At 39.6% G+C, this 21,342-nt stretch overlaps 10 protein-coding genes across 10 annotated transcripts; 4 read left to right on the top strand and 6 right to left on the bottom strand.

The window, feature by feature from the left end:
* Nucleotides 1-9: 9 nt before the first annotated feature.
* SAPINGB_P003352 (uncharacterized protein) lies at nucleotides 10-1,767 on the top strand (the record flags this gene model as incomplete). Its single annotated transcript, XM_031998070.1, has 2 exons — nucleotides 10-375; nucleotides 427-1,767. 2 exons carry the CDS (start codon nucleotides 10-12, stop codon nucleotides 1,765-1,767), a joined length of 1,707 nt encoding a protein of 568 aa, XP_031853961.1.
* A 100-nt stretch (nucleotides 1,768-1,867) lies between these two features.
* SAPINGB_P003351 (uncharacterized protein) lies at nucleotides 1,868-4,087 on the bottom strand (the record flags this gene model as incomplete). The annotated part of the gene is made up of 1 exon (XM_031998069.1): nucleotides 1,868-4,087. The coding sequence occupies one exon, from the start codon at nucleotides 4,085-4,087 to the stop codon at nucleotides 1,868-1,870; it is 2,220 nt and encodes a 739-aa protein (XP_031853960.1).
* A 584-nt stretch (nucleotides 4,088-4,671) lies between these two features.
* SAPINGB_P003350 (uncharacterized protein) lies at nucleotides 4,672-5,568 on the bottom strand (the record flags this gene model as incomplete). Its single annotated transcript, XM_031998068.1, has 1 exon — nucleotides 4,672-5,568. The coding sequence occupies one exon, from the start codon at nucleotides 5,566-5,568 to the stop codon at nucleotides 4,672-4,674; it is 897 nt and encodes a 298-aa protein (XP_031853959.1).
* Nucleotides 5,569-6,015: 447 nt separating this feature from the next.
* SAPINGB_P003349 (uncharacterized protein) lies at nucleotides 6,016-7,545 on the top strand (the record flags this gene model as incomplete). Its single annotated transcript, XM_031998067.1, has 1 exon — nucleotides 6,016-7,545. The coding sequence occupies one exon, from the start codon at nucleotides 6,016-6,018 to the stop codon at nucleotides 7,543-7,545; it is 1,530 nt and encodes a 509-aa protein (XP_031853958.1).
* A 53-nt stretch (nucleotides 7,546-7,598) lies between these two features.
* Nucleotides 7,599-9,092, bottom strand: SAPINGB_P003348 (uncharacterized protein; the record flags this gene model as incomplete). The annotated part of the gene is made up of 1 exon (XM_031998066.1): nucleotides 7,599-9,092. The coding sequence occupies one exon, from the start codon at nucleotides 9,090-9,092 to the stop codon at nucleotides 7,599-7,601; it is 1,494 nt and encodes a 497-aa protein (XP_031853957.1).
* A 2,504-nt stretch (nucleotides 9,093-11,596) lies between these two features.
* On the top strand, nucleotides 11,597-13,723 carry SAPINGB_P003347 (uncharacterized protein; the record flags this gene model as incomplete). Its single annotated transcript, XM_031998065.1, has 2 exons — nucleotides 11,597-11,633; nucleotides 11,691-13,723. The coding sequence occupies 2 exons, from the start codon at nucleotides 11,597-11,599 to the stop codon at nucleotides 13,721-13,723; spliced, it is 2,070 nt and encodes a 689-aa protein (XP_031853956.1).
* Nucleotides 13,724-13,756: 33 nt separating this feature from the next.
* On the bottom strand, nucleotides 13,757-16,210 carry SAPINGB_P003346 (uncharacterized protein; the record flags this gene model as incomplete). Its single annotated transcript, XM_031998064.1, has 1 exon — nucleotides 13,757-16,210. The coding sequence occupies one exon, from the start codon at nucleotides 16,208-16,210 to the stop codon at nucleotides 13,757-13,759; it is 2,454 nt and encodes an 817-aa protein (XP_031853955.1).
* A 450-nt stretch (nucleotides 16,211-16,660) lies between these two features.
* On the top strand, nucleotides 16,661-17,604 carry SAPINGB_P003345 (uncharacterized protein; the record flags this gene model as incomplete). Its single annotated transcript, XM_031998063.1, has 3 exons — nucleotides 16,661-17,125; nucleotides 17,177-17,276; nucleotides 17,336-17,604. 3 exons carry the CDS (start codon nucleotides 16,661-16,663, stop codon nucleotides 17,602-17,604), a joined length of 834 nt encoding a protein of 277 aa, XP_031853954.1.
* A 141-nt stretch (nucleotides 17,605-17,745) lies between these two features.
* Nucleotides 17,746-19,047, bottom strand: SAPINGB_P003344 (uncharacterized protein; the record flags this gene model as incomplete). Its single annotated transcript, XM_031998062.1, has 1 exon — nucleotides 17,746-19,047. The coding sequence occupies one exon, from the start codon at nucleotides 19,045-19,047 to the stop codon at nucleotides 17,746-17,748; it is 1,302 nt and encodes a 433-aa protein (XP_031853953.1).
* A 286-nt stretch (nucleotides 19,048-19,333) lies between these two features.
* On the bottom strand, nucleotides 19,334-21,151 carry SAPINGB_P003343 (uncharacterized protein; the record flags this gene model as incomplete). Its single annotated transcript, XM_031998061.1, has 1 exon — nucleotides 19,334-21,151. One exon carries the CDS (start codon nucleotides 21,149-21,151, stop codon nucleotides 19,334-19,336), a length of 1,818 nt encoding a protein of 605 aa, XP_031853952.1.
* Between the last annotated feature and the right edge of the window lie 191 nt (nucleotides 21,152-21,342).

The following is a 21,342-nucleotide window of genomic DNA, read 5'->3' as shown; positions in this document are numbered from 1 at the left end:
TTTTGTAAAATGACTGGCAGCAGATTATATGACATAATAAGTGTAGCCTCGGCAGCCAAGGCTGTTGCACTGAAAAATTTGGGGCTTCAGAAAGCTGGAGCTTCATATTTTCTTAACTCTCAGCGAACTCTTATTTCATTAGCCAACCCCATCACACAGAAATTTAACGTCAATATTTCAACGCCTTCTTCTGCTTATACAGCTCAGAGACCAGTTTCAACAAACCCTTTAATAAACAATGTTGCTTCTCCTTTGGAGTTTGATAGGAGACCCAACATTTCTCCCAAGAACATTGATCTCTCGAATAAGCGTGAATATAGCACAGACTCAGCGAAAAAACCACGGTCAGTAATTGGAGAAGCTGAAAAAAAGAATGTAAGTGTATCAGGGTTTATTCTATTTGAGCTATTTATTGATTCATTCTAGTTTGTCATGGAGAGTTCTCCAGTTCCTGCCTCTAGATTAGAGCGTCTTTTCCATTATGGATCTCTTGCTACTGGGCTTGGCTTTGGTGCTATTACAGAAGGCATCAGACGTATTGGATCTCAACAAGACACCACTATTTCTTCTGTGGTTTTGTCACCCGCAAATTTGGAGCGTATGGTCAAGAAGTTTTCTCAAATGAGAGGTGCTGTTTTAAAGGTTGGCCAGTTACTTTCTTTCCAAGACTCTAAAGTTCTTCCACCAGAGATCCAAGAGGTTTTAACTCGCGTTCAAAACAGTGCCAACTACATGCCTCGTGGTCAGCTAGAGCGTGTTATGACTAAAAACTTTTCCAAAAATTGGCGAACAGACCTTTTCTCTTCTTTTGAAGATTATCCTATTGCCGCTGCTTCAATTGGTCAAGTTCACGGTGCTGTTCTCCTTCAAGACCATTCTTCTGTTGCTGTTAAAGTTCAATACCCTGGTGTTGCCGAGAGTATTGATTCTGATTTGAATAATATCTCTCTTCTCCTTACCGCTTCGAGATGGCTTCCTGAAGGCTTGTTTCTTGACAAAACTATTGCCAACGCCCGGACCGAGCTTAAATGGGAATGCGATTATTTGCGTGAAGCTCAGGCTATGGAACGATTTGCCGTTCTTTTGAAAGATGAACCTGGTTATGCCATCCCCAAGGTTATTCATCACGCTTCCACTCAACGCGTCCTTACAATGGAGCGCATGTTTGGTACTCAAATCACCAAGGGTGATTGGGATCAAGATACAAAGAACTGGATTGCCACCAAAATCATGAGACTTTGTCTTCTTGAGATTGGAAAGTTCAAGTACATGCAAACCGACCCAAATTGGGCTAACTTTCTTTACAACCCTGATACCAAGAAACTTGAATTATTGGACTTTGGTGCTGCTAGAGGTTATGGTGATGAGTTTATTAAGAACTATCTTGGTGTATTACGTGCTGCTGTCCGACGCGATCGTGAAGCCTGTAGAATTTACTCTCTTAAACTTGGCTACCTCACTGGACTCGAATCCAAGTCAATGCTTGATGCTCATATTGACTCTATTCTTGTTTTAGGTGAGGCTTTTAGCAAAGATCTTAACACAGCCGACTCTAAGTTTGACTTTTCTCATCAAACTATCACAGATCGTGTTAGGGCCAACATTGGCATTATGCTTAAAGAGAGACTTACACCCCCTCCAGAAGAAACTTATGGTCTCCACCGCAAACTTTCTGGTGCTTTTTTGCTATGCGCTAAGCTTCAGGCACATGTTCCTTGTGCTGAGTTATTTGAGGAAATTATTGGTCTTGAAGACCCTGAGGAATAAAATTTGTAAATGTATATAATAACCTGAATGTAAATAGATTTCACAATGAATACCAGAATTAAGTAGAAAGAAAATAAATAAGTATATTATTAACGTTTAATCACAAATTTGTCTTTTCAGTAGTAGGCCCCTCAACTGCCTCGTCTTCTTCAATTGCCAAAGAAAGATTTTCCTGAGACTCCCAAAGGTTGTGATAGAAAGAAGACTTATCTGCAAGAAGTTGGGTATGAGAACCTTCTTCCAAAACACTACCATCCTTAAGAACAATAATCTTATCTGTATCAGCGACAGTTCTAAGACGGTGCGCAATGAAAACAGATGTAAGCTTCTTGTCTTTTGTGATAGAATTTATATTTTGCAATAAAAGCTTTTCTGTTTCGGTATCTAATGCAGAAGTTGCTTCGTCAAAGAAGATGATAGGTGGGTTCTTAAGAAGAACACGAGAAATAGCAAGGCGCTGCTTTTCACCCCCAGAAATCATCAGACCTCTTTCACCAACCTTAGTTTCGTAGCCTTCAGGAAGTTGATCAATCAGGCGGCGAAGGTGTACTCTATTAGTAACCTCTTCAACCTCTTGATCATTAGCATCCAGACGACCGTATCTAATATTGTTTCTGATAGTATCGTTAAACAGAGGAGTGTCTTGGGGAACAACGCCAATAGCCTTTCTCAGAGAGTCAAGAGTAACGTCTCTAATGTCTTGACCATCGACCAAGATTCGACCCTGATCAACATCGTAAAATCTAAACAAGAGTCTAAGAATGGTGGATTTTCCTGAACCACTAGGACCAACCACAGCAACCTTTTGACCAGCAGGAATAGTAAATGTAGCATTTTTAAGAATCATTCGGTTTGGATGATAGCCAAAAGAGACATTTTCAAAGCGGATTTCACCACCCTTAAAATCTAAAGGCTTGGCATCGGGCTTATCTTGAATAGTGACGTTAACATCTTGAAGCTTAAACAGTGTTTCCATATCAAGAAGAGCTTGCTTTAAATCTCTGTATACAGATCCAAGAAAGTTCAATGGAACTGAAAGCTGAAAAACTAATTGATTCACCAAAACTAAATCACCAACAGTAAGCGATCCATCAGCAACACCAGAACAAGCCATGTACATCATAGCAGTAAGGGCTGATGAGAAAATAAAATTTTGGCCAGAGTTTAGGAATGCAAGAGACTGTTGAACCTGTATTGATGACTTTTCATATTGGGACAATGCAGAATCATATTTCTGGGCTTGGTATCCTTCGTTATTAAAGTACTTGACCGACTCAAAGTTAATCAAAGAGTCAAGGGCCACAGTAGCAGCCTTATTATCAGCTGCATTGGCACGTCTTCTAAAGCGGGCTCTCCAAGTTGTTGTTTGAATTGTAAATATGGAGTAAGTAAGCATAGTAAGAAGGGTTACCAAAGCAAAGTTAACACCATAGTTATAGGAAAGAATGCCACAAACCAAACTAATCTCAAGAGAGATAGGAATGATATGGAATACCATAGATGTCAGAACATAGGAAATACCTTTAGTACCTCGGTCGATTGCTCGAGTGACACCACCGGTTTGCCTGGAAAGATGAAAGCCAAGATCCAACTTTAACAAGTGTTGGAAGGTACTAAGAGCAACCTGACGAATCGCAGACTGAGCAACAGTAGCAAAGATAGCATTTCTCAGTTCGCCGAAAAGGACAGCACCAAAACGAGCAAAACCATAACCCAATACAGCAGCACCTATGACTATAGCAGCAGTGCCAGCCTGAGTTGCCCAGTCAATATTCATATCATCAATAATACCTTTAAAGATAAAAGGAACTTGAACATTAAGAATTTTTGCTAAAATAAGTAGCGATAAGGCAATAACAACGCGTATTCTTGCAGAACGTGAAGACTTGGGCCACAAATATTTGACTAGGTTTTTGAGAATTGTTCGTTGGATTTCGTCACCAGTACTAGTTGGCGCTTGATTTTCGGATAGTAGTATATTTTGGCGTTTGTCCGAGGTACTGGAGGAGTTAAAACCAAACTTAGGAGAGTGATGAATGCTTCTGAAGTTTAGCTTTGATAAAAGCGATCTTTGTGACAACAATCGGAAAATGCCAGTCGACTTTTTAGTAGTGTTGTTAGAAGAAAATAAAGGAACATGGGGTTTCGCAGGTCCTTTAAAATTGTTTCCATTAACTGAGGACATAAATCGTCGTGCCAACGTTTTGGTAACAGGGGAATTGAAAATTCGAATTCTTGTAGGCTGGCTTCGAGAGCAGGTGGTCAAAAGCGAAGAATAACCTCGAGCAGAGGCTATTAGCCCATTATTGAGCGTCGACATGTCTTAAAATTAAAGATTTCTGACAAATAGATGAGAGGGCAAATAGAGAATAACCAGTTGAAAACTGGGATTTCCTTGGAATGTCAGACGATTGAAGAAATCAGGAAAGAAGTTTTCACAAAATAAGGGAGACCATACAGGTTTCCAGAGTCATGAGGGACAAGGAAAACAACTAAATGGAGGCCAGAATATTGAAAATTCCCAAAGCAGGAGGTCAATCACAGGTAATGGTTAGCGAAAAAGAGGAATGGAAAGGTCAGAAAAACAAAGTCATTTTGCTCTTCACCTCGTTTCGATCGGCCAGCAGGGTCACTCGACCGGGCACCGAGATCGGCTGGAAAAGTGATTGGCTACAAATTATACTGTGTCACGTGAGATTACAAACATATGGATACCCACTGAAGAAAAACCACTGGCGAAATTTCATTTTTAGTTGAAAAAAAAGCTTATGACCTTGCAAACTTCTGATTGATTAATAAATCAGCTTCATGCTGCTGTGGTGTTACTGATATTTAATACGATCTTAAATATTCAGTATATCATGATACAAATTTAACTTAGATTTTTGTTTCTATTTCAACCTTTTAGTTATTTACTGTTGATCCAGGCTCACACTGGGAACTCTCATCAGTGCGTGCCGCTTTATCCATGCAAAGTCTCTCAACCTCCAATTCTGCAGCAACAGTGGAGCTCCCACACTTCTTTATTTCAACTGGGTCAACATCGCCATCCTGGCTGTCATATGAATACACCATTCCAACCTCTCGGGACTGAATATATTCCTCGTCCTCATAAAATTTCTCAGAAATAAAAGGAAAGACTTTTGTTGGTCCTGTTGTTTCCACTTGTTCGCCAATACCCCAAAGAGTGTTCATAGCAATATAACTAGTTGTGAGTGCCACTTCTAAGTCAATCTCTGTCTCATCGACAAGAAGCTCAAAATCAAACTTCAACTGACGCATTAACCGAACAAATGCAACCCGCTGACGAATTTCTTCACTTCCTCCTCCCGGGTTCACAATTCGTTCAAGATACTTCGATGCACGTGACCATTCATACGGTGCTCCGTCATTCAGATAAAACATACGGGACAAGCCTCCGTACCCAAGACTCAGTGCCATTTCACGATGCTTGATTTCAGGCTTCATATGAAAATCAATACTGCGATGAATAATACCCACTTTAACTGTTGCAACTTCAAGGCGATCTGCGTTATACATAGACCATATTGGTGAAAACATTGTACGTCTTTCAAATGTATAAATTTTATTCCCATTGGAATCGAAAACGTTGGCAACACGATGACGGTCACTTCTGTCTCTTCGGACATATAAAACAGTTGGCGTATTTGTAAAAGCATTTCGTTGGCTTTCTGCATCACTGGAAAACTTTGTAAGAGAATGCAAACCAGTTGCATCAGCTCCATATCCAAACATTGTTACCCCAAGGTTTAAAGTGAAAACAGCACTAGATGACAACATTTTTATTAAAGTTTTATTCATAGGTTATAAAATAAGTAAACTAAGCGTGACAAATATGATATCTTTGATGACGAAGATTGAGAAATGGAGAGAAAGGCACAGGGTTTTATATTAAATAAATTTTATAACTTCCAGAATCGACACTTTTAAGATGTGACACTATACTTTTCTAACAGTATTACTTAAAGCCGCACTGGTCTAAAATTCAAAACTTGCAAAATAATGAATATCCGTTTTAGGAAAAAAGTGTCATGCATTCACAAGTAATGATAGGTCATTATACTCAATTGATACTAAAAAGTCTTTTTAATTTAAAAATATGATTAGATAAAATTTTAAAAAGTTTTTCTCCGCCTAAATTTCTCATTCGAAAAAACTACATTAGTAGAGAATTTTCTCATGGATATATTTTTTTAAGGATCATCACTATTTTTAATATCTACAAAAATGCTGGAAGCGGTACAAATATATGAATCTGAAGAATACGATACCAAACCAGTAGACATGGGCCAATATAATATACAATGGAATCAAGAAAAAAAACTTCTACTGAAAATTGATCTACATTTGATTCCAGTATGTGCGTTGTTTATATTTATTTCTCTCTTAGACCAAGGAAATATTTTCACGGCAGAATTTGACAAGATGCAGTCATTTATTGGTCTTGAAGGATCTCAATTTAATCATTGTATCATGATTTGCATTGTCACTTATGCTGTATTTGCTGTACCTTCTTGTCTTGGCCTAATAAAGACTTCACCATCATCTTGGTTATCGACTATCATATCTTGTTGGGGAGTGGTAATGACAACAATGGGGATCATTCATGATTTTACCGGACTATTTTGGTCTCGGTTTTTTTTAGGCGTTTTTGAAGCAGGAATGCTTCCAGGTGTCAGTTTTGTTCTTTCAATATGGTACAAGAAAAACGAGCTTCAGTTTAGGCAGGCATTACTAACTGGGCTTGCTGTTTCAGCAAATGCATTTGGTGGGCTTCTTTCCTGGACAATTTTAATGATGACCGGTGTGGGTGGATTAGAGGGTTGGAGATGGGTGTTTATTATTGAAGGTTCTTTATCAGTTGTGGTTGGTGGTTTTGGGTACATGATCATGTGCAACTATCCTGATACATCCGACCTTCTTTCTTACTCTGAAAAAAAAATAATGAACAAAAGAGTATTGGCTGCAGAAGGATGGAATATGGAAGAGTTTGAGGATAATGAAGACGATGAGTATGAAGGGGAGGAAAGCGAAATCATGCAACTTTTTAAACGATACAAGTGGAACGGTCTTGAAGGTTCACTAATTGATTGGCAAGTATGGTTTCATACAATGATATATATTGCCATATCGGTTGCAAAGTACAGTATCAATATTTTGTTACCTAGAATACTGGGCTCTATGAATTTCACTGAAGAAAAGATAAAATTGATTTCTATTCCAGTTTTCACCAGCTCTTCGATATGCTCAATTTTGGTAGCAATAGCATCCGATAAAGTTGCTGCTAGATCTCCCGCTTTGGTTTTGTCATTTGTTATGATTATTGCTGGGTTTATTGTTATTATGATTTCCGAAGTTCATGATACACGGGGTTCCGTTGCATATTCTGGAATGTTTTTGGCTTCAATAGGCGTTTATACCGCAATTCCTGCATCTGTTACATGGCTATCCAACAACACATTGTGTCAAGCTAAACGTTTGTTTGCGTTAGCCCTTCAAATAGGATTAGGTGAGCTTGGAGGGGTAGTAGCAACATACATTTACATCAATAGCAACACATCTAAATCTTTTGCTCACGGGATGATTATTATCATTGCGTTTTCAGGTCTCATTTTAGTGATCTTGTTGAGTTTCATTTACTTAAAAACAAACCGAAAACGCATTAAAATATGTACCTCTGTTATTGCAGAAAGATTACCAAATATGGATCTCGCTCTTGTTGGAGATAAAAACGTATTTTTTCGATATATGAATTAAAAAAAAATTCAAAAAAAATAAATTATATACATGCCAATATTGACTTCAAATGTTTATTTAGAGGAGTTTGCAGCAGCTTCTATATCATCAATTTCCTTTAATGTATCAGAAGTGATTACTTCATAAGAGCTCTGACGAACAACCACATCATCTTCAATTCTAATTCCAATACCTCTGAAATGCTTAGGCCATTCTTCAGTATCTGGAACATAAACACCAGGTTCAATTGTAATAATTTGTCCAGGTTGCAAAGGTGTAAATCTTGGAGGACTACTAATATCATGAACATCAATCCCCAAATTATGCCCAATATAATGGGGATATAAGGTAGTTAACTCCTTTCTAGATAAAGAGGCGAAACCACAATTTTTAAGCTCAGAATAAAAGAGTTGTTCAGATTGACGATGAATATCGTTCAGGGTCATTCCGGAAGAAGTAGAGCAGTACTTGATACATTCTTTCTGAACATTAAGAACAGCTTGGTAAAGATCTTTCTGAGGAGCAGTGAATTTTCCATTAACTGGCCAAGTACGGGAGATATCAGCACAATAACCACCATATCTACCAGCCGCATCAACAAGAACCAGATCACCATCCTTAAGGACATCGTAATTTTTGGTGTAGTGAATAGTTAAGGCATGATTTCCGCCTGCAACGACAGGCAAATAAGCAGATTCAGTGCAACCACGCATTCTGAACTGATAATCCAAATAGTAGTAGAGTTGGGACTCAGTCTGAAAGCGAATCCCATAAGCACTATTGTAAACATCAGCAGATATTTCAGCGGCAATTCTCATGTTTTCAATCTCGGCCGGGCTCTTTATTAATCGGCTTTTTTCGACAAGCTGAACAGCTGATCGGATCTCCTTTCTAGAAGAACGACGAAGCAACTCTCCTAACGATCCCGATAAAACATCTCTGTTATAACTTCGGAAAAAGTTGGGCAAGCGGCCTGATTCTTTAGGGGGTAATGCATCATAATAGACAATACTAATGTCCTTCAATAGCTTTTCCATGACTCGTTCAATATCGTTAAAACTATGAGCATTATCAGCGTTAAAAATTTCAATTGCTCCTTTTGGTCCAGTACGAGAACCATCCCATAGTTCAGCATATTCATCTTTTGGTGGAACAAAAAATATCGATTCAGGACTGTTTCCTTTTTTCTTATACAAAACAAGAGCCGATTGAGGTTCCATAAAACCTGTCAGGTAAAAAAAGTTGGGATCTTGTCTAAATTCATAAAAGACACTAGGAGTAGCAAACTGGGTATCATTTCCTGCAATAATAGCCATGCTATTATCAGGCATTTCATCCAACAAACGAGCTCTGCGGGCATAGTATTCCTCAGCTTTAATCCCGGGAGTTATCTCACCTGGGCGAAGCAAATGGGGGTGAGTCTCAGGTATAGGCTGGCCTGCTTTAAAGCGGGATTTTGTAGAATAGCGTTGAGCTGAAATAATGTTTTTTTTTGTCCATCTTGGTAAGGGTTTCCAGAAAGATTTTGAAGTGGTAGAAACCACTGATTTAGACAAGACCGACAACATTTTTTTCTATATGAATCTATCAACTTTATTATAAGTTATCTTCTTATTATTATTAGAGGAAGTAAAAAATTAAGGGCATTCGAAGCCTGACTAGGGCTGGGGTATTATTGGGGGAAATTTTTTTGTTTGAGTATCAAACAGGGTTAGGTTTACAAAGGGAACCAAACTTCGGGAGTCTAGTATTTTAAAAAAAAGAGGTCAAAAAAACTCCTTCCTTCTCAAAAATGAATAGAAGTAAAATTAATTTAAAGCATAACTGAGAATATTATGCTAAATACTTACCATTACTTGCTATCCAAAAGCAAACTTATTCAAAGATTCCTTTAGGGTTAGGAGCTGGGATTTGTTTTCTTTTGTTTATTATCATTTCAATAACGATAAGCTTTCATGACATTTCGATGTAAAGTAGTAATTTTGGCTCTGAAAGATAGTATTGAATATATTGAAATTCATTGCATAAAATTCAATATATTAAATCATGATTTAATATATTGCTGATCAGCTATGCTTAAAGGTGTCAAATTTTCCAAACGACACTAACACTAAGGTTGACGTCATCCACAAAATCCCTGTCTAGTATTGCTCACTTCGTACTTTACCAGTTCCATAATATGATAGAAAATTGAGACTTTATTACAGTGAGTTTAAAAATTAAGACATTGCTAGCTTTAACTGATCATGATTTAACTTTTGAACATTGACAATTCTAGTATAGCAAAAAGTTAACTAAAAATGTAAAATATATTTACAAAATTATCTTTCTACAATTATCTAAGTTTTTGCTTACTCTCATTAATATAAATATATCAGTTCTGCACTATGGTTGTTGACAGATAAATTCTAAATGTTTAATAGTTAGAATTTTTTTTGAGCGAGTTAAACATTTTTTTATCTCATTATTGATACAGAAATGATCAATCACACGCTGAAAATCTCATTAGCCTCTTTAACATTGCTGTTTCTTCAACAAAAATTGAAATAATAATAGTCTAAAATGCATACGTAGTGCTTCTCAACGTTGCTTAGACAATTTAAGCCAAAGTGCATGGCTGATACTCCTTTCGCCTCCCAAAATAAACATTCTCATAAATTCCTCTAGGGTTAGGTGTAACAAGACCATTATCTACTTATAAGTTATAATTAGATAAGGCGGAGAGCTGAAAAAGTCATAGTTACCGAAATTAAACAAAAATGGGGCGTCCTCATTATATTTGAAAGCATAACAATGAAATAATACACTAGAATTTTATGAATGTTTCAGCGTCGTAAGATAGAAGGACTAATATATGTTCACAGAAAAATTAATAGATTTGCCAAATAATTTCATGTTTCACGAAGTTTTTGGTGATGGTTTAATTGGAATGGGTGTAAACTTAATATTAATAGGATACATTACTTTCCATTCTTTAAGTTTTGGTGTATATTCCTTCATATCTTCAATATCATGGGTCATATGATGAGCAAATGTTTTCACTTCTTTAATGCTCGAAGGTTTAAGCGAATTAACGGTATCAATGCTTTGTAGAGAGTAAACAGGTAAAACTACAGGCTTCTTTTTTGATTTTAAAGTGTTCCTCGGTAGCTTACTCATTGAACTATGAAGCCTACAAGGAACAGTTTTAGCAACAGGGATATGTGAAAGTTTAACATTTGGAAACTGATGAAGATGATGTGATTGATGCTCAACAGTCAAAGATTTTCGCTTCTTGATGATGTTCAAAATATCTTTGCTTTTTAATTTTTTGGGTTTCGAGTATTTTTTTAAAATAAGACGCGTGTAAGACTCATCAATTAATGTTAATTCAACTTTGGGAGGTGTGCAAAAAACCATCAATTTGGTTTTAATACAAAAAATCTGGGGCTGAAGTATAATAGTATATGGACTTGGTCTGATATCGGAGATTTTAAGAGGGTCAAGAGTAATTTTGGTGGGCACGGTGTTTATTAAAAGGTTCGGAACAAACCAAAGCTTAAGACCTCGAACGACAAAAAACCTGTACCGAAAATCTTGAAAACTAGTATAGGAAGCCTGATTCAAAAGCCATTCTTTTTTTACAGCCATATAGAATCGTTTCTCGCCATCAGTAGCTTGAAATAGAAACATCATACTGCTTGAAGAATTGTCATCGTCTGATCTCCCAGCCAAGATAGGAGTGCTTACAATTTGAATGCAAAACTTCCCATTCGAAGAAAATGTATGAGGAAAACAAGATGTCTCTAGTGCATCTACTTTAATATTTTTTATATAATTTTGAAAAATCTTATTAAAGAAAGGTGACAATAGTTTTGACATTGTGCATAGAGGAAGTTCATGTTAATATCTGCTTGTGGTCTATTCTTTAAAAAGAAAGAAAAGTGATTATAGGGTAGGGGTTTCTGTCTTCAAAACTTTATGACATTTCAGGTCTTGTCACAAAAAACGTAACAAAAAAATCTTGCAAGAAAAGGAAGGATACAGGTTAGAAAAAAAAAATCAACACTGAAATTGCAGGGCATCAATTAAAATGTACAGAAGCTATGGAACTCATCAAAGGAATTATAGTAAGTACAATCAGATTCGAACATTTCCTTGTTTTTTTGGTTTTAACATTAGTTTAGGTCAAATTCCTTTGTATTCAAACTCCAATTCTAATCAGCAATATCAGATATCACGAAACTTAGATCAAGATTTCAAAATACCATCTTACGGACAGCTTCCCCCGAACCCTCTAGCGAAGAACGCTAATAATTCATCAGGGTTATCTAATGGACTAATAAACGATTCTCTTAGACAGTTCCGCCCTCCAGTATTTAAATCTATCTCACGAAACCAACCTCAACAGCAACAGCAGAAACAAGCTGGCTCGGCAAATTTACACAACAATTCCAATAATAACACCAATGTTTTAATTCTGGTGAAAACACTTCATCCAATGACCAATGAGCAACAGCTACGAACCGTTTTTGTCAGCAAAATTCCTGAGCTTATGAATGAAACATCTATCATCAATATTTTTCAATTAATACCTACATTTGAAACTTTTATCAGACTCCTTAATGGCCGAAGCGAGCCTTTATCATATGGATTTGTCAGATTTCAAAATATTGATGCTATAAAATTTTTCATAGATGTTTTTGAATCCATTGATTACAAGAAGAGCACATACAATACATTTGATACACTATTTAGTATATCAACGGATGAGAATACCCTAAAGTACTTAGAGCAGCGGACATTAGAAAAAAATGGTTTAGAATCATATTTTATGGGCAAAAATGTTAAGGAGGTTGCTTCAATTGTGGAAATGAAAATTAAAAATTGGTATGAAATCACATCAGCGACTTTTGGTGATGATCTATCAATCAAAATCCAACGCAAGGACGACGATGAAGACAAGAAGGAAAGCTCTGAAGATAATAATATTACGAAGCCAGAAGATGTCACAATCAATGAGAGCGAGTTTGATGATTTGGAGATTGATGACAAAGAGACAATTCTTCAAGAGATTCGTGAGTTCCGGTTACTATCCATCAAGTTTGAAAAAGTCAAGCAAGATCAAAGTGCTGAGGAAAAGAAAGAACGTGACAAGTATCTAGAAAAGGAGACGTCTAAGATGCTTGGAGACAAGTCTGATGGTGACTTGAACAAGAAAAGTGATGATGATGGCAAACTTTTTACCGAGCGAGATTTCCGTGAGATGTCTGATAGCGAGGATGAGATACCTGAATCCGACGAACGACTAGAGGAGATTCGACAATCACGACTTAGGCAAAAAGAAGAGCGGGTTTTCGAAGAAGATCAACGTCGTTGGATTGGTCGTGAGCGGATTCGTTCGTCAGCCTTGGCGCGTGAGAAGGAGCGTGAAGAAGATTTTGAAGCGCGATTGGAGCGCGAAAGACGCAAAGCGCTCAAGCAATACGCAGAGTTTGTGGATGGCGGCGAATACGAAAAAAATAAAATGGAGTATTACTACAATCATGCTACATGGGTGAAGAACCGGATGAGCGCTCGACTCCGCGAACAGGCACAGGACGAGCAAGATGCAGAGGACGAGGCCGAAGAAGAGAGACAAAAGATGGAAGAAAAGAACAATTTTATGTCTTCGCTTGCGTCAGAGCTTAGCACCAAGAAGTCGGGTGCTGGTAAATTCAAGCTTTCTTTGTCTGGAGCCAAAAAGACCTCGCAAGCTTCAGAAGCGGTTACCAATGCGTTGGGCAAAGAGGAAGATAGCAGAGCTGTTAGTGACAAGAAGCCAAAAAAAGTTCTTATTTCTGTCAATTACGAAACTCTCAAGGATATCGACGATTTTATTTCTTCTTCATCGAATGATCCCAGCATTACATCACTGGTTAATGAGATTCCCAAAATTCCTGAAGATCTCTTTAAGTTCAAGATTTCTTGGGAATTTCTTACCAATGATATTATTGAAGACAAACTTAAGCCGTTTATTACGTCGCTCATTATGGAATACTTAGGTGTTCAAGAAGACGAACTCATTTCATTTGTCGTTTCTTTGCTTAAGGAGCACAAGGAACCTCAGAATTTTGTCAAAGAAATGGAAATTGCTCTAGATGAAGATGCAATTGTATTTATAAAGCAGCTTTGGCGTCTTTTGATTTTTGAGACAGAAAGACTGCACCGGGAAATCTAAAAAAATTATATTACATAAAATATATATAACAGATTAAATGTCGTCCATGTTAATATCAATTTCATCAGGATTTGATTCTTTCAGAGCTTCTTTAGGTTTTTGGGGTTCAGGTTCAGGTTCAGGTTCAGGTTCAAGTTCAAGTTCAAGTTCCTGTTTAAGTTTAAGTTTTTGATTTTGCCTTTTCTTTTCCGAGTCTTTACTAAGCACAAACCCAGCAGGAGTTGCTGATTCACTGAATCCATTCTCTTGTTGCTGGACGATTTGGTTTTTGAGGGCCACAGCTTGAGCTGCAATGTAGCCAATATTAGTATTAAACATTGCCGAAACAGACCGCTTAATGCGTAGCATTTCCTTGTAAGTATCTTCGTTACCATACCGTAGCTCAAATTCGTGCCACTGGGTCCAGTATTCTGGTGAAGTTCTTGGATCACTAAACTGGCTTCCCCATGCATATAGTGCTCGAGCACGATCTACCTCGCCAAGTTTAAGTTCTACAGCAATAAAGTCGACACACATGTCTCTAGCCTCTGCTCCTTTGAGAGAGTTGATTGCACGTTCAAAAATACGCCGTGTTGCAGCCAGACCAAAGTTTTCAATGGTACGTGCAATGTAGTACTTGAACATTTCCGCCTTGTCATTTTCTGGAACAATTCTAGCAGCGCGGTCATATATTTTCATAGCATTGCGGACTAATCCGCGGTCTTCTTCAAGCTTGCCAAATAATACAAATATGGGTTTGACAATATTGTTGGGGCAGCCGTCAAGGGCTTGCTCAAAGAGATCTCGTAAACGCTCCATACCAAGCTTGCGCTCTATGGCCTTTTGAAGATAAATGTTCCAAATTTCAAATGCAATTGGGTAAGAGAAAAGCTCGACACCGCGTTCATAAATTTTGAACGCTTCTTCAAAACGATCGAGGTCCCAGAGAAAGCTGGCATAGTTGACAATGGTCAGGGGGGTACCGATTTTCAGCTGGAGAATGATATCATAAGTTTTCTTGACGGTATCAATAAGGTGGTGGTCTTCACTGGCTGCAGATTCCAAGAGGTCGACATAGAATGACCAGAGTTTCATTGATTTAAATAGTCGTTCTTGTGGAGGGATATCATCATTAAAAAAGTCAATTTTTGAAGGGTTAATGCTTGGCACCTTTGTTGCTGTTTGTAGAATCGTACTAGCGCGGTCAAATTCGCCCAATCGTAGTTCCATTTCGGCCCACTCAATGTAAATCTCCACAAGCTCGTTTATAGACTTAAAGCGAACTTTTGTTGCCTTGTCGAAAATAACGCGAGCCCAATCTGGTTGATCTCGTTGTTCGTAAAAGCGGGCGTAGGAGACCCATAGTTTGTAGAGCTTGCCGTTTGCCTTTGTAGGTTTTATAGTAGCGAGGGCCTCTGCATAAGTATGGACCATTTGGGCATCGTTTCCCATCCACAGGGCGACCCGTTTTTCCCATTCGACAACATTGTTTGGGTCTTGGCGAAGAAGGACGTCAGAGACGAGAAAAGTTCTGCGAGTCATGAGCTGTTCAAAAGCGGCCATAAGACGGTCGATTTCCCTATCAAAAGTAGGATCTTCTTTTTCTACGAGTTTGGAAAGATTGATTTCTTCCATTTCAGAGTAACTGTCAAAAATTAAAGAAAAATCGCGGACTGTCATCGCTGTTGTCATCCCTTCTTCAAAAACATCACGGGCTTGCTCAATGTCACCCTTGTAAATATAATATGAAGCTAAGGAAACCCAAAGTTTGCCAAATTGGTCGGGGTATCGTGCAATGCCGCTACGTAGAATGCGGTTTGTGGGCCAGCGCGCGGTTTCTTTAGGATGGTGGATGAGAGTATCAGCGAGGTCAGACCAAATTTGAAATCTGCTTTTACCCTTAACTGAAGCAAAATCTGAGTTATCAAGGATTTTAATTAGTGTTTCGACAGCCTTGTCGTAAAAGCCACGGTCAATGAGAAGCTCAACGTAAGATTCGATTTCACGAGGCTGAAAGTATACATAGCGGGCAAAAACAGAAACTGCAGTTTCATCACATGCATTAGAGGTGGCAAACTGAAGATAAAGTGGCCAAATTCTGTAATGCTGATATACAGAAAGAGATTGTAATGCGCGGTCAAAGGCGCGACGTGTTATAGAGGTGTCGGCTTGAAGCATTAGAAACTCAAGATAATCTGTCCACAGACGGGGCATTTTAGAAAGAAGAAGAAAAGCGCGCTCAAAGCATGCATTAACTGAAGCAAAGTGGTGAACATGAGCACTGGTGTTGAGGCCTGCGACATGGCTGGTGCGCAGATCCAAATAGTCTTTCCAGATTTTGTATGAGCGCGGGAATCTACGGACTGCACGTTCGTAGAGAGAAACTTGATGGACAAGAGGTCGATCGCGGCAATGCTGAATGTATCGAAGCCATGGAGCGATTTCTTCTGGAGATTTAAGGATCTCGAGCTCATATGGGACGTCTGAGTCTGTGATGTCTATGAGCATGATATAGATGTGCAATGGTGGTAGTTGGCGTTGAATAAAATTTCCTAGTAAGGCTGTGTTGTTGCAGCTGTTGGTATGGGTCAGTGCTGTCAGTCTGCATAAGGTGAGGTTACCCGGCAGGCAGCATTTGGTGGCTTCTTCTTTTTTGGCAGTGGCTGCTTTGACCGCTTATTTTTTTTTTTTTTTGCTGCTATGGCTGCTTTTTCCTTACTCTCCCTCTTTTTTGGTTTGCCATTTCTAATAAATACCAAAGGACATCCCCCCCCCCTCCAAAAAAAAAAAAAAAAAACCGAGCAGCCAAAAAGAAAGGATCTTGGAACAGTTGAACCCACTTGAATAAGGCAATACTTTAGTAATAAAATTGATACCAAGTTTTTCAGATTATTTAGCTTAAAATGTCGAGCGGTAACAGGTGGGTAATAGACACAATCATACCTTTTTTTTGCATTAATGAAACTAATATCTCATAGAGAAGCAGTTTTCCCCACGCGAATGACACTGACGACGATGAAGATCAAACTCAAGGGTGCGACTGTCGGACACAATTTGCTGAAGCGCAAGTCGGAGGCGCTAACAAAGCGGTTCCGTGATATTACACGACGAATTGATGACGCGAAGCGTAAGATGGGCCGGGTGATGCAAACGGCAGCGTTCTCGCTGGCCGAGGTGACGTATGCCACGGGCGACAATATTGCCTACCAGGTGCAGGAGTCGGTCAAATCTGCGCGCATCCGTGTTCGTGCCCACCAGGAAAACGTTTCTGGTGTGCACCTTCCTCAGTTTGAGGCATACTATGACGAAACATCTAATGACTTTCAAATGACAGGTCTTGGACGCGGTGGTCAGCAAGTTCAAAAAGCTAAACATGTTTATGCAAAGGCTGTCGAGACTCTGGTTGAGTTAGCTTCTCTTCAGGTTAGTATCTTTATGAACATTGTGAGGGTAATGCTAACATTTAAAATTAAGACTGCATTTGTTCTTCTTGACGAAGTCATTAAGGTGACTAACCGAAGAGTCAATGCCATTGAGCATGTTATTATCCCCCGAACAGAAAATACTATCAAGTGTAAGTTTTGCTTAAGGTCTTTAGGGTTTGTTTATAAAGTTATTAATTTTTATTTATAGACATCAACTCTGAACTAGACGAACTGGATAGAGAAGAGTTTTACCGCCTGAAGAAGGTGCAAGACAAAAAGCAGCGTGATTATGAAGTTGCTGAGGCTGCTCGCAAGGCTCGTAAAGAGGCCGAGCTCTTGAAGCTTGTGGACGAGGCAATTGCTGCTGGAAACAGTCCTGAGGAGGCCAACAAGATTGCCGAAGTCAAGGAGCTTGAAAAGGAAAAGAAAGAAGCTGCTGGATTGGCTAATGGAGAAGAAGAAGAAATTGTTTTTTAAAATGATGGAATTGAAACAACTTTTTTTTTCTGATCTCTGATTTGTTTTTGTCTAATAATATCTCACATATATCGTCAATTAATTATTTCCATTATATATATATATAAAAAGCCTGTTAAAATCCCCATTTTTTAGTCTTCTTTACAGATTGAGGCGTGTAAGAGACCCATCGTTATTAATTTTAACTGCACCAGCCTTAATGAGAGCTGTTTTGAGGTCATCAATAAGATCATCAGGGTTTTCAATACCAACACACAGACGAATAAGGTCTTCTGGGAAATCACGCTCTGCTCTTGTTTTAGCGTCAATAGAAGCATGGGACATTTTACAGGGCATGGAAATGAGAGAATTGACGCAGCCAAAAGATACGGAAATGCCCCAGATATGAGTTCCTTCAATGATGCGCTCCGAAAGCGGGACACTTCCGGTCTCAAGAGAAAGTACGGCACCGGCACCAGAGGCCTGGGCCCAATGAAGGGCATATTGAGGATGGGACTTGAGACCGGGGTATCTGACCTTGAAGCCTGCTGACTCAAGAAACTCAGCGATAAGCTGAGCGTTGTGTTGTTGCTTCTCCAAACGCACTCCAAGAGTCTTGATGCCGCGCTCCAGCAGCCAGGCCTCAAATGGAGCTAGGCCACAGCCTGAAGCGTTGATAACAAAAAACAAGCGGTCACCGATGGCGTTATTTTTAACCGCAATGACACCAGCCATAATGTCATGGTGGCCTGAGAGGTACTTTGTGCCGGACTCGTAAACAATATCAGCACCAAGCTCAAGAGGTGCCATGAGCATCGGTGAAAGCATGGTATTGTCGGCAACAACAAGTGCATTTGGGTTTTTTTCGTGTACAAGAGCGGTAATGGCTGGAATATTTGCAATCTTTATGAGGGGGTTTGTGGGAGATTCAAGGAGAATCATTGCTGTTTTTTCATTGACAACTGCACGCACGGCGTCAACATTTGTAGTATCAACGTGATGAGCAACAATACCACCAGAGGTAGAGAGATATTTGAGCAAACGATTAGTACCGCCGTAGAGGTCGTCGCCCGCAATGACCTCATCTCCAGGCTTGAGCAGGCGGGTAATAACGTCGAGAGCCGTCATGCCGGATGTGACAGTGAGAGCACGGGTGGCGCCACCAATAATACGGGCGAGGTGGCGTTCAAGGTGAGTACGGGTCGGATTACCTGAGCGAGTATAATCGTACTCACCCATGTTAGAGAGCGATTCCTGTTTGAAGGTGGCTGTTTGGTAGATGGGAGTAGATGAAGAGCGGTATTGGTCGGTAGTTTCAGTGAATACCAATTCTGTGTCGATGGAATAGTGGCGGCGAGTGCGTGGAGACGATGGCGCTGGAGAAGGCGGAACCAGACCTTCACGAGCTTCCGAGTTAGAATGGACAGTAAGATCTGCTAGTTGTTCAGTTGGAAGGTGGGACATTTTTAGTTAGATGTAGAGTAAGGTATTAATGAGTTGGTTGTTGGGAAGAGAAAAAAAAAAAAGAGGAGATTTGAAGGTTGTTAAAATTTTCATGGGAAGTTGGGAAATTTTTAAGAGTCACTGAAAAAAAGTCTTTTGCAATGGTGTCATCACAAATCACACAAAAACAAGAACAGGAACAAGAACGGAATTTTCGTTTTTAGCCATCTAAATTGAAAGCCGCTCCTTTGGAATTATTGTTAAATATGTATAAGTATATTCTAAAAGTTACAAGTTCCATTTAACTTTAGGACCGTTGAGGAAGAAGCCCGGAAACACGCCAACGCCAGCGCAACTTGCGGCGCATAGTGGTATACCAATCAGAGCGGTCGCTACGAGCCGCCAGCGACATAAGCAGCGATGCCGAACTCGAATTGGCAAAAGAGGAGCCTGGGAGAGTGGCAGCAATAGTTGCAGCCCCTAAGTCTCCGAGAGATTCTGTGTGGCGGAGCAGTCGGCGTTGTTTTTTAACGTGAAGTTGTCCATATTGGTCTTTGGCTGAACAAGATGTATAAATGGTATGGTAATGAAGTTGTTGACTCTGGCGCACACCGGCGCAATCAGTGCAGACAAATTCACAAAAGTCAGAGCCTGTAAGATCATAAAGAGGCTTGGAGCAATGATTACAAGTCTTGACGAGAGTGCCCTTCCGCATAGTGGAGAAAGGCGAAAGGGATGCTGGTTTTTTAGAAGAGTGAAAAGAAGAAGAAGAAGAAGGAGAAGAAGAAGAAGAAGAAGGAGATTGTGCAGACGACAATGCCAGATCGTCAGTATTGTTAGAATCTGGGTGAGGTTTTGTAAAGTAATCTTCAACAAAAACAATGCTTGTAGTTATGTCCAACATATCTGGGTAAATATCTGTGTCGTCATTATTAATATTATTATCATCACCATCAATATCTTCGTCATCGTCGCGACGGGTAAATAGGCTCATAAGACGTGCGCCGGGTCCGACAGGAATTGACTCATGTTCAATTGAATCCGAAAGCCCAATGACAGTGTTATATACTTGGGGGAAAGTGGTAAGCTTTCGGTTATCGATTAAATCTAACATTGAAGGCTGGTGTCTCATGGCAGCAGCAGCGGTAGGAGTAGTGGTTCCAGATGGCAGGGCAGTTCTCCTAGTGGATCTTGCTTTTGAACTACGAATACTTGCATAAGAATTTTTGGCCCGCAAAGTCGTGTTATTAGTTGTTGTAGATCCAGGGGCTGCTCCTATTGAACAACTTTCAGGGGGTGTAGCTTCTGTTACTTGTTTGGCGAATTGACCAGTTGCAGGGGGCTGTTGTGAGTTCTGGTGTACTAACAGCTTCTGAGGACTCAGGGGCTGTTGTTGGTGCCGGTGTTGTTGAAACAAAGACGTGTCCGAAAGAAAAGAATCTGAATCGTAAGTCGCGTCTAAATCGGCAGATCTCTGGACTTGATAAGCAGCTGCCATAGCCATTGCCTTTGAAAGACGGTGTTTGTTTCCGTTGTTTCCATTGTTTCCATTGTTGTTTAAGCAATTGCGCGGATCTTCTTCTTCCAAGTCCTCCTCGTCAAACAAGTGGGCCATTCCTGGCAAAGCTTTGGTGGTTATTTTTGTTGTTGTAAGCGGCTGGGAATCTGGCAGAGCTACCGACGAGTTGGAGTGGGGCTCGGCCCCACTAAGATGTTTTGGGTGGCTCCTCAGAGGGGCGGGCCCGTCAACAACAACAACAGCCGTAGACAATGACGAGGCCGACGACGATGACGACAAGCTGGAGAGCCGGCGTAGAGATGACGGAGAAAATAAAGTAGGTGGAAACTCTTTAGGAGATATTGATGATTGGTTATGTAGTAAGTTGTAAATGGTGGTGTTGGTGGTGGTAGTGGTAGTGGTAGTAGTAGTAGTAGTAGCAGCAGCAGTAGTAGTAGCAGTAGTAGGAGTATTTCCGGTAAATTTGGTGGAGGTTTCAGAAGAAGCGGTGGCAGAAACTGCAGTGTCTCGACTGCTGGTACTGCATGAACGCGCAAGGATTGATAATCCAGATGAAACTGAAAGCGCGCCAAAAGACGTGGCCAACGACCGATCAGATACAATCATTGAAGGCGGCGGAATTGGCGGTGATGGAGGGGATAGTGAAGGCGGCGACATTGATACAGAAGGGATTTATTTATTTTATTTTATTTTATTTTTCTGGAATGGAGGTGTTAGAAGAGGAAAAACTTTTAGGATGAGAAAAAAAAAAATTAAAAAATAAAAAATAAAAAATAAAAAATAAAAAATAAATCACT

This window comes from Magnusiomyces paraingens (assembly GCF_902498895.1).
Source record: "Magnusiomyces paraingens strain CBS 517.90 genome assembly, contig: contig3, whole genome shotgun sequence".
Classification (NCBI taxonomy): domain Eukaryota; kingdom Fungi; phylum Ascomycota; class Dipodascomycetes; order Dipodascales; family Dipodascaceae; genus Magnusiomyces; species Magnusiomyces paraingens.
The sequence above is the reverse complement of the archived record's forward strand: the minus strand, read 5'-3'. Positions and strand labels throughout refer to the sequence as shown.